Here is a 10681-nt window from a genome sequence, read left to right on the forward strand (position 1 = left end):
GGAAATATTCAAATCAAGGTTCCTTAAGTGATTCCAAGTTGGAAAACATACTTGAACGGGTATTGCAAAATCAAGAAAGGTCCGACACTTCTATGAGGAATATGACTGAGCTTGTTGGTTCTCATACCGCATCCATTCAAAAATTGGAGATGCAAATAAGAGATATCTCTAGGGAACAAAATCCAAAGAAAAAAGGGGACACTTCCAAGTGACATAATTGCGAACCCAAAGGGTAGTGGGAGTGGTCCAACTTCTCATTGCATGGCAATTACTACTCGGAGTGGGAAGGTACTTCAAGAAGAGAGTGAACAAGTGGTTGAAGTGGAAGAGTCCGAACAAGCGGTTGAGGCACAAGTTGAAGAGCCAATTGTTGTTGAAGCTAAAAAGATCCTGGAAGAGTTGAAAGTTCAAGAAGTGAACCGGGAAGAGGTAAATAAAAGGGTAAAAGAGACACCAAACTCTACCGCCTATTCCTAGACCTCCTCCCCTTTCTCTCAAAGACTTGCTAGGAAGGTTGACGATAGCAAACTCGAAATGTTCTATGATATTCTCAAGCAGTTATCGGTAAATATCCCATTTGTGGAAGCATTTCAAGAGATGCCGGGTTTTGCTAAGTATTTGAAAGACTTGATCACCGGGAAGAAAACCACCAAGAATGAAGTGGTGAATGTGACTCACCGGGTTAGTTTCATCATTGCAACAACCATCGTTCAAAAGAAAGAAGACCCGGGAGCTTTCACCATTCCATGCACTATTGGAGCGCATGATTTTGCAAGAGCTCTTTGTGATAGTGGGGCTAGCATCAACTTGATGCCTCTTGCTATTTACAAGCAAGCGGGGTTAGGTATGCCGAGGCCTACAAGTATGAGGTTAAATGGCCAATCTTCCATAAAGAGACCGGTGGGAATCGTCGATGATGTGCTTGTGAAAGTGGGAGAGTTCCATTTGCCTGCCAATTTCGTAATCCTTGATTGTGCAGTTGACAAAGATATCCCTATCATCTTGGGAAGACCATTTCTTGCTACAAGAAGTGCACTGATAGATTCGGAACGAAATGAGATCAAGTTCCGTGTGAATGATGAAGAGGTCACATTCCAAGCAAGCACTACTACAAGAATTTGAAAGCATCTCGGTGATTGATGTTGTTGATGAGGTGGAAGATGCAGTTGAAATGAAGATGGAAGAACAATGCCTCGGTGAGGCGTTGGAGGCCATTTTGGTAAATTTCGATGGTGAAGATATGGAGGGGTACATGGAATCAGTAAATGTATTGGAAAGGCTTGGGTCCTACACTTATGCTCCACAGAAACTCTCTCCCGACTTAGAGAATAGAGTCACTCCTCCTGCAAAGCGTTCAATTATTGAGCCGTCGCAACTAGAGCTCAAACCACTTCCACCACACTTGAGGTATAAATTTCTTGGCTCTAATGACACTCTACTGGTAATTCTTTTTTCTTTGTTAAATGATGTGCAGGTAGAACAACTGTTGAATGTCTTGAGGGAGCATAAGCAAGCTATTGGGTTGACAATAGCAAACATCTGGGGGATTCTTGCAAGAATTTTTGAACACAAGATACAATTGGAGAATGAGAGTAAACCAAGTGTGGAGCATAAATGAAGGTTAAAACCTTCCATGCATGAGGTGGTAAAGAAAGAAATCATCAAGTGATTAGATGTCGGGGTAGTCTACCCCATTGCTGATAGTTCGTGGGTGAGTCCGGTGCAATGTGTACCAAACAATGAAGGCATGACCGTGATTGAAAATGATAGAAATGAGCTCATCCCAAAAAGAACAGTGACCGGATGGAGGGTTTGTATGGATTATCGTAAGCTAAACAGTGCTACATGTAAGGACCATTTCCCTATGCCTTTTATTGATCAAATGCTTGATCGGCTAGCGGGAAGTTCATTCTACTGCTTCTTGGATGGATATTCCGTCTACAACCAAATCAATATTGCATTGGAAGATCAGGAAAAGACAACATTCACTTGTCCGTATGAGACGTTTGCATTTAGCCAGATGCCATTTGGGCTATGCAACGCTTCGGCTACTTTCCAAAGGTGCATGATGTCAATCTTCTCAGATATGGTGGTAGATTTCTTAGAGGTATTCATGGACAATTTCTCTATCGTGGGTGATTCTTTTGAGCATTGTCTAGATAACCTTAGACAAGTGCTTAAAAGATGTGAAGAAACAAACCTTGTGCTAAATTGGGAGAAATGTCACTTCATGGTGGACGAGGGAATTATTTTGGGCCATAAAATTTCCAAACAAGGCATAGAGGTTGACCGTGCAAAGATCGAGATCATTTCCAAGCTTCCTCCACCTACTTAAGTTAAAGGTGTCCGACATTTTTTGGGGCATGCCGACTTCTATAGGCATTTCATCAAGGACTTCTCCAAAACTGCAAATCCCATGTGCAAACTCCTTGAGAAATATGCAAGTTCGTATTTGATGAGAAGTGCCTTAAAGACTTTGAGGAATTGAAATAAAAGCTCACCACGGCACCTATTATTGTCACACCTGATTGGTCTCTTCCATTCGAACTCATGTGTGACGCTAGTGGTGTAGCTATTGGGGCAGTGCTTGGCCAATGTAATAACAAGATTCTTCACCCTGTCTATTATGCAAGAAAGACACTCAATGGCGCTCAAATGAATTGTACTGTGACTGAGCAAGAACTTCTTGCCATTGTCTATGCTTTTGAAAAATTTCGGGCTTATTTGTTGGGGTCCAAAGTGATAGTATACACGACCATGTTGCTCTTCGCTATCTTATGGAGAAGAAGGATGCCAAACCAAGATTAATTTGGTGGGTCCTTTTGTTGCAAGAATTGGACTTTGAAGTCAAGGATCGGAAAGGGACAGAAAATCAAGTTGCGGATCACCTTTCTAGGCTTGAAGAGGCAAGGAGACCAAAAGAAGACCTTGAAATCAATGATTCTTTTCTAGATGAACGCATATTGGCATTGTATAACACATTTGCTCTTTGGTATGCCGACATCGCTAACTTCTTAGTTAGTTCCCGATGGATTGGAAGCTTATCAAAAGAAAAAGTTCTTACGGGAGTGTAGGCATTACTAATGGGAGGAACTCTTTTTGTTCCGTATTTGTGATGACAACATCATCCGTCAGTGTGTTCCGGAAGATGAGGTAATGCCAATTCTCAAGGCATGCCATGATTCGCCGGTTGGGGGTTATCATCGAGGAAATCGAACGGCGGCAAAAGTGCTTGAATGTGGCTACTATTGGCCAACGATCTACCAAGATGCAAATCAAATGGTCAAGGCATATGACTAATGTCAAAGACAAGGGTCAATATCTAAAAGACATGAGATGCCGATGAATTTTGTATTAGAAATTGAGATCTTTGATGTGTGGGGGATAGACTTTATGGACCCCTTTGTGAGATCGTATGGCATGACCTACATCTTGGCGGCTGTGGACTACGTCTCTAAATGGGTCGAGGCAATCGCCTTACCAAACAATGAAGTAAGGAGTGTGACCGCATTTTTGAAGAAGAACATATTCACACGGTTTGGCACTCCAAGGGCCATCCTGAGTGATGGTGGGTCTCATTTCTGCAACAAGGCTTTCGCCGGAATGCTTGAAAAATATGGTGTAAAGCACAAGATGGCCACACGCTATCATCCTCAGTCGAGTGGTCAGGTTGAAGTTTTGAACAAAGAAATCAAAAACATCCTAGCAAAAATTGTCAATGCAAACAGGACCGACTAGTCAAGGAAGCTAGATGATGCATTGTGAGCATATCGCACAGCATTTAAGACCCCCATTGTCACATCACCGTATAGGTTGGTTTTTGGCAAAGCTTGTCACTTGCCAGTAGAACTTGAACACAAAGCCATGTGGGATTTGAAGAAACTAAATCTTGACTGGGCCGAGGCTACTAACCTGAGGATGACACAACTCAACGAGATGGAAGAATTCTGTCTCCATGACTATGAGAGTGCAGCCATGTACAAAGAGAGGATGAAGTTTGTCCATGATAAGAAGATCTTCAAGCGGGAATTCAATTCTGGTGACTTGGTCTTACTCTTCAATTCAACACTCAAGTTATTTCCAGGTAAACTCAAGTCCAAATGGTCTGGCCCGTTCAAAGTTGTGAGTGTGTCTCCCTATAGTGCTATTGAACTGGAGTCGGAGGATGAGACTCGAACTTTCAAGGTGAATGGATAATGATTCAAGCATTACCTTGGTACTACAGGAGAAAGACATTTGATAGAACAATTTGCTATAAGGGATATTCCAATAGAAACTCCCACCAAGGAATAATCCAAAAGGAGTCAACTGCGTCGTTAAATCAAGCGCTTCTTGGGAGGCAACCCATGTGTGGTAACACTCTTTTGTAGTTTTTTATTATTATTTATGTAGATTAGATTGAGCAAGTTGACGTGTGTGCTAGAGTGCAGGTAAAATATCATGAACAGGGTCCTAGTGGTGAAGAAATTGAAGGAAAGAGAGGTTCAGTTGAGCAACAACTATGCGGTTGCATAATGACTATGCGAACCACATAGTCATCGCAGACTCAGGCATAAAGTTTGGATAATTTAGTTGTCAACTATGTGGTCGTTTTTCATTTATTTGGCCCGTATATGCACTTTGTGATCGCTTTTTGCATCGCAAAGTGTATCTAGGCTGCCCAGTCATAAGTCCACCGCATAACACTCGATCGCATATTGTGTTATGCGATGAATTTATGCGCCGCATATCTGCCACGGATAAACCCTAACCCACTCTCTGCACACACTCAAGTTTGAACAAAAACAAGAAAAACAAAGAGAGAAGAAGAGAACGCATAGAATCTGCTAAGGACGAAAAAGAGAAAGGATCAAAACACACTTACAATCTCTTATTTCAATTTTTGAATCCTCGAGTTTCAGGTATGGCTTCTGGTTTCTCTTCTCTTTACTCTCATTCTTCTTTCTTGTTCTCCCTCTTGTGAATCTAACCTAACTCGAAAGTCATGCTTGTAAATGGTCGAATTGGGCTAAATCTGTGACTGGCATGTTAGTATAGTATGTGCATTTGATTTTCTTTGGTGAAGAGTAGTTTGAGGAATTGTGTGTGTGCTATAGTTGATGAACCAAAGAGGGGGAAGTCTGAGTACCCCTCTCTCTTGTGAAATTAAATGCAATGGGCTTTAGATTTTAAATGTGTGGCAATAAGAACCCACGTAATTTGGGGAAGGTGTAATTTTTGTGAGGAAGATGACTTCTGCGGGCCGCATAATCTCTTTACAGTCCTCACAATCATCGCACATGACCCCCTAAATTTCCCTAAGTTAGAACAAGTTATGCGATTGCTTTTGCAATCGCAAACCTTTTATGCAGACCGCATATGTGTCGTAGAGTGAGGCAGAATATCAGGCTATCTAGCCTTCAAATATGCGGTCACTTTGCGATCGCATAACCACTTATGCAGTTGGTTTTGCAATCGCATAACTGCTGATGACTTTCTACTTCTGCGCATATGTGATTGTTATGCGGTCTGCATATTTGATATGCGATCGCATAACCCATCGCATAATGAGCTCATTTTTTTGTTCTTTTTCTTTTGTCTCTAATAAATTTCCCTAAGCTATTTCACTCACTCCTACAATGTTCAATCAACAGGAATGGCACCAAAGAAGTCCAATCCAATGCAATCAATGCCGAGTCGTAGACAGAAAAGGGCTGCAAATCCTAGCCAACAAGCAACGCAAAAAAAACGTCAGCGGGCTCATTCACTCCGCATTACTACGGAGCACTCCACCCAGTCTGAAGAGGAGGAGTCACAGAGTGACCTTGGACCTATTGTTGATCTACAGGTTGAGGCACGAAGGAATCTGGGGGAAGACCTTAACCTCCGGTTTAAGGTCAAGGGCTCCCTAGATCTATACAAAATCGGGCTTTCAAAGAGGAAAATTCTCGAGGAAAAGCAATTGGGTTTAAATGGGATGTCGGAGCATTACCCTCACATACTCGAGAACATCAAGCAGGAAGTGGGAGTTCTTCACTGAGGTCCCAGATGAATACAATGAGACAATTGTGAGGGAGTTTTATGCTTCCTATGGTGCCTCAAGGAGTGCTTCACAGAAGCGCAACATGATCTTTGCAAATCTTGTCCTAGTGTGAGGGGTTCAAGTTAGTTGTGGTGTAGAGACGATCAATGAATGATATTTCAAGAATTGGCGGTCAGGCACAACTAAATATAATGTTAAGGTCACCAACAAACACAATGAGCGTGCCTGGGTTGCCTCCATCATAGCAAAGGGAACACCGGCCTGGATTGACTCTAAACACAAGATTTACAAGGAGGATCTCACAAGGGAGGGTCGATACTGGCTTAGATTTGTTACATCCCGTCTGATGCCGTCCAGAAATGAAACTGACATCAACATTGAGAAAGTACTCCTCATTAAGTGCATCATGACAAGCATCAAGATTGATGTGGGGGAGATCATATTCCAAGAGTTAGGAATCAAAGCCAACCAGAAACAAACCTCACTTCCTTTCCCCTGCTTGATCACTGCTCTCTGCCAAGCTGAAAGTGTGCCCTCTCTGCCTAGGCATGACAAAATGGAGAAGGCTCTCAAAGACATCGACATCATGAGAATTAGTGATGTAGTAGAAAAGGAAACTACAACTCAATTAGAGACTCACATTCCTCCTCTAGCAGATATAGCAGCATCAGAGGTCCCAGCACTACCGAACACCTTTCAAGCCCTAGCTACCTCCACAACCCTCTATTGCATAGGCCCAGGTCCCTTTACTAGCTCTGTCCAAGCTGGGTCTACTTGCTCAACATGCTAATGCTAAGGTAGACCGGCTAATCAAGGAAATTCCCAACCTCATCCGGCAAGCATTGACCCCTATCCAATCCTCAGTGTCTGTTCTTTAGCAGCAACATCAAACTTATGAGGATCGCCTCAAACACTTTGAAGCACGTCTTGAGAAGGTTGAGCGAGGTGAGGTTGGAGGTATGACTCAGCTCTGGAAAGATGTGGATGACATGGAAGCTGAGTTGCATAAGATGCAGATTCTAGAGTTTGACTTGACAGCCTTCCTCCCGAAGGATAGCGAGCAGGGTGCTGACACTTCCATCCCAGTAATGGATATTGATTTCACGACCCTGTGACAGCCCCAGAGGCACAATATGTTGAGACCTCAAAGGCTCAAGTTCCTCCTGCTCACATTGATGTTCCTTTAGATGAGGAATCTAGAGATACTGAGGGGTCCGATGAGGGGGAGTCAGGAGATGAGGAGACGTATGAAGAGGCACTGGGTGAGGATACTGAGGTCTCTCAAGACAAGGGTAAGCGAGTTGTTGTCTTTACAAGAGCAAAGGATAAAGAGGAAGTAGTTGTGCAGACAGTAATTGCACATTCGCTAGCAGATATGGTCGCCAAGGCACATCCATTAACCACTCAGCCATCACCGGGTGAGGCTAGCAGTTCCCAGCTCCAGCCTCACAGCAGGTGGAGCTTCCTGCTATACCCTCATAGCAGTTGGAGCCTCTTGCTCCAGCCGTGGAGGACACCACTCAGTCCGAGGGTCCATCAGCTGTAGTTTCACTACCAGTAGTCGATTCCACAGCTGCCCCAGATCCTTCAGCTTCACCGAGCGCCTAGTGTGCCCCATGGTGTCCCTAAGCTTTCTTTTGCTTTATATATGCATTGGGGACAATGAATGCTCTTTGGTTAGGGGTGGGGTAGTTATGATCATGATCTTGTATCCCATGTTTTGTGTAAATATTATGTTGTACCCAGTGTTTGTATATAAACTCTTGTAGTTTAGCAATGAATTCCCTTTGGTTTTTCTTCGTCGGGTTCTTTTCCAAGGGTATAATAGTAGAACCACGGCAGTAGCATGAAATGTTTTGACTTATTCGGTGTTGACTGTATAGCTTCAAGCATGTGCTAAATGTTGTAAATATATGATACCCATCCTTCTTTTGAATCTAAAAAAATATGTTGGTTAGTCATTCTTGTGAATTTGAGGCTCGCTCTTTGACTTTATGCTTATTCAGAATCTTACATATTTTGAGATGAAAGTGTTGAGTTGCCTTGTGTCAATTGAGGGCTGAAGCTATGTTGAGTTGAACAATTCATGCGTTGTGAGTGAGTGAGGATTTGTATGAATAATGCACATGTCTAACTTTTGATGTCTAGAACTTGCCCGATTGGTTTCTAAGTGCGACTCTCATGTTAATGATTGGATGTTGAAATGATCTTAGGCTCTCCTTGTGATTACTAGCTAGTTTTACCTAAATTGGCCACCCTGGTACATTAATTACCCTAGTTACCCCCTTTGAGCCTTTAACGTTTTATTGGCTACCACATTACAAACCTTCACCCCTTCTGTGAAGTAATTCCTTTTTTTGAACTCATCCCTCCTTGAACGTGTGAGATTGAGGCTAAAAGCCTAAGTTGGGGGTGCCGTTATAAAGTGGAAATTGGCAAAGTTTTCTACTGTGTGTTGATAAAAAAAATCAATAACCTCAAAGTTGTGTATATAACGAAATGCAAGCTCCAAAAAGAAAAGAAAAATCAAAAAAAGGAGAAAAAGAGAAAAAGAGTGAAGTCTTGTAGAACTTGAAGAAATACTTTGAGGTGGTTCTAGGTTGGTGACCCGAGGTAAATAGGGGTTATGTAGTAAAAGAGCATAATGTAACTAGAGTTCAAGGAGGATATAACCACTACATTCCTAAATATTCATCCAATCCGTCCCGAAACCTACATTATAACCCCTGAAAACTCCTTAGTGATCTACGACCAATCATTCCTGAGATAGAGGCAAAGTTAAAATAAGGGCAAGCATATGGATTGATACTTGTAGCATGTAGCTTTCGTTCGGAGTGTTAGAGTGTTTTGATTACATCCCCTACATATATATATGTGTGTGTGTGTGTGTGTGTGTGTGTGTGTGTGTGTGAGTGGGGATTTTCTTTGTTGTGAGTACGCATGAATTATAAGACTTAGCAGAAGATAGGTTCTTGAAGTAGAACACAAGTGTACTTATCTATGAATAGCTTTTTGTCATTTTGGTTGAGGCTTTAAGGTCACGAATTGATTAGTCGAATGGTTGAATGATAAGTTGTCTTTCAGGAAGATAAATAAATGGGGTCACATGCTTGTTAGCTGTCAGTCAAAACCATCTATAGTCATTACTGTTTTGTGGAATGTCTAAAATAAAAGTAGTATAGAATAGGATAATTTTGTTTTCGTTTCTTGAGGACAACCAAGAGTTTAAGTTGGGTGTTGATGTGCCGTAGAATTTCGACACGATTGATACCAATTTCATAGATTTTAACTCGTCTTTTAATGCATTTTTAGTTAATTCTGATCACGTTTGGTTGTTTTGTAGTGCATGAGCTTGAAGACCCGAAAACATGGAAAAGAAGTCAAAAGGTCGCAGAAGAATAGATATGTTGCAAGTATGCGGTCGCATAATTCACATGCGGACCGCATAATTCAAATGGTGATCGCAAACAGAGACAGACTTTTGACCAAATGAAGAAGAAAATATGCGGTCGCATAACACTTATGCAAGCCGCATAATGGTCGCATAAATCCATTAGAAGAAAGTTCTCACCATGATATGCGATGGCATGTCCGGTCGCATAACACACATGCAGACCGTATAATTGATATGTGACTAAAGCAAGAACTGGGAACTCAGCAAGTCTGCGATGGAATGAAGAATATGTAGGCCGCATAACTAGTCTGCGACCAGTATGCGATCGCATAAGCTAACTGAAGAGGTATTTTTGTCCCATTTTATGACTTTTGGTCCACTATAAAGAGAATAACTAGGGTTTTTGTGGATCATTCAAGTCTGAAACAAGGTCCTACTTAGAGAGCATTGAATACTCCATTTATTTGGAAGGATGTGAAGAAGGAATCTTGCACTTTTGTAAGCTTTATGGCTTTGTTAAATACTTTGTTCTTGTATTTTAGTATGAGTAGCTAGTTTTATGTACTAAGGTTGTGGACCCTAGATGGGTGTAATGTTAATGGGTGTTTAACATTCAATATATATATATATATATATATATATATATATATATATATATATATATATATATATATATATATATATAATGGTTGGTTGATATTTATTCAATTCTTGTTATTTATTTATGGTTGGTGGTTGCAAACATTAATCTATTCCATTTTACTCTTTCTTTACTTGGAAAAGTGAGTTAGGGTTTGGTAGAATTGAATATCAAGAATTTAAGACTTTAAATATTGTTTAATAGAATCTCTTAGGAATAAGTGGGTTCTACTTGGCATAAATTGGTTGTTCTTAAATTGCAACTATTTTATATTTAGAAAAATCATAAAGGAAAAATACTACCCAACCATTGAAAAATATTGAGTAGTCATTTAGAAATCATTTGCATATAAAAGGACCTTCCATTAGAAATACATCATATTAACACTGATAGCATTACATTCCATTAACGGGGACGCAACCTTGGTTTCCTTAATCAAATCATTTACATTCTTAAAATCACAATTAGTTATCTTTTTAATTAACAATCTTATCATTCTCTTGTTACGTTAACAGAATAGAATTACGACCTAAGTCAAGTTCCACACTACTAAAGTAAACCTTTCACACCATATTCCCTATGTAATTCGACCCCAACCTTGTTGGGTTATTATATTTGGCACTGA

The 10681-nt window shown here is 41.0% G+C and overlaps 1 protein-coding gene across 1 annotated transcript; it reads left to right on the forward strand.

Annotated features, from left to right (window-relative positions):
- The first annotated feature begins 261 nt into the window (after positions 1–261).
- LOC138869184 (uncharacterized) lies at positions 262–1122 on the forward strand. Its single transcript, XM_070146782.1, has 2 exons — positions 262–429; positions 559–1122. Exons 1-2 carry the CDS (start codon positions 262–264, stop codon positions 1120–1122), a joined length of 732 nt encoding a protein of 243 aa, XP_070002883.1.
- Positions 1123–10681: the final 9559 nt, after the last annotated feature.

Source organism: Nicotiana sylvestris, chromosome 5 (genome assembly GCF_000393655.2).
Source record: "Nicotiana sylvestris chromosome 5, ASM39365v2, whole genome shotgun sequence".
Lineage (NCBI taxonomy): Eukaryota > Viridiplantae > Streptophyta > Magnoliopsida > Solanales > Solanaceae > Nicotiana > Nicotiana sylvestris.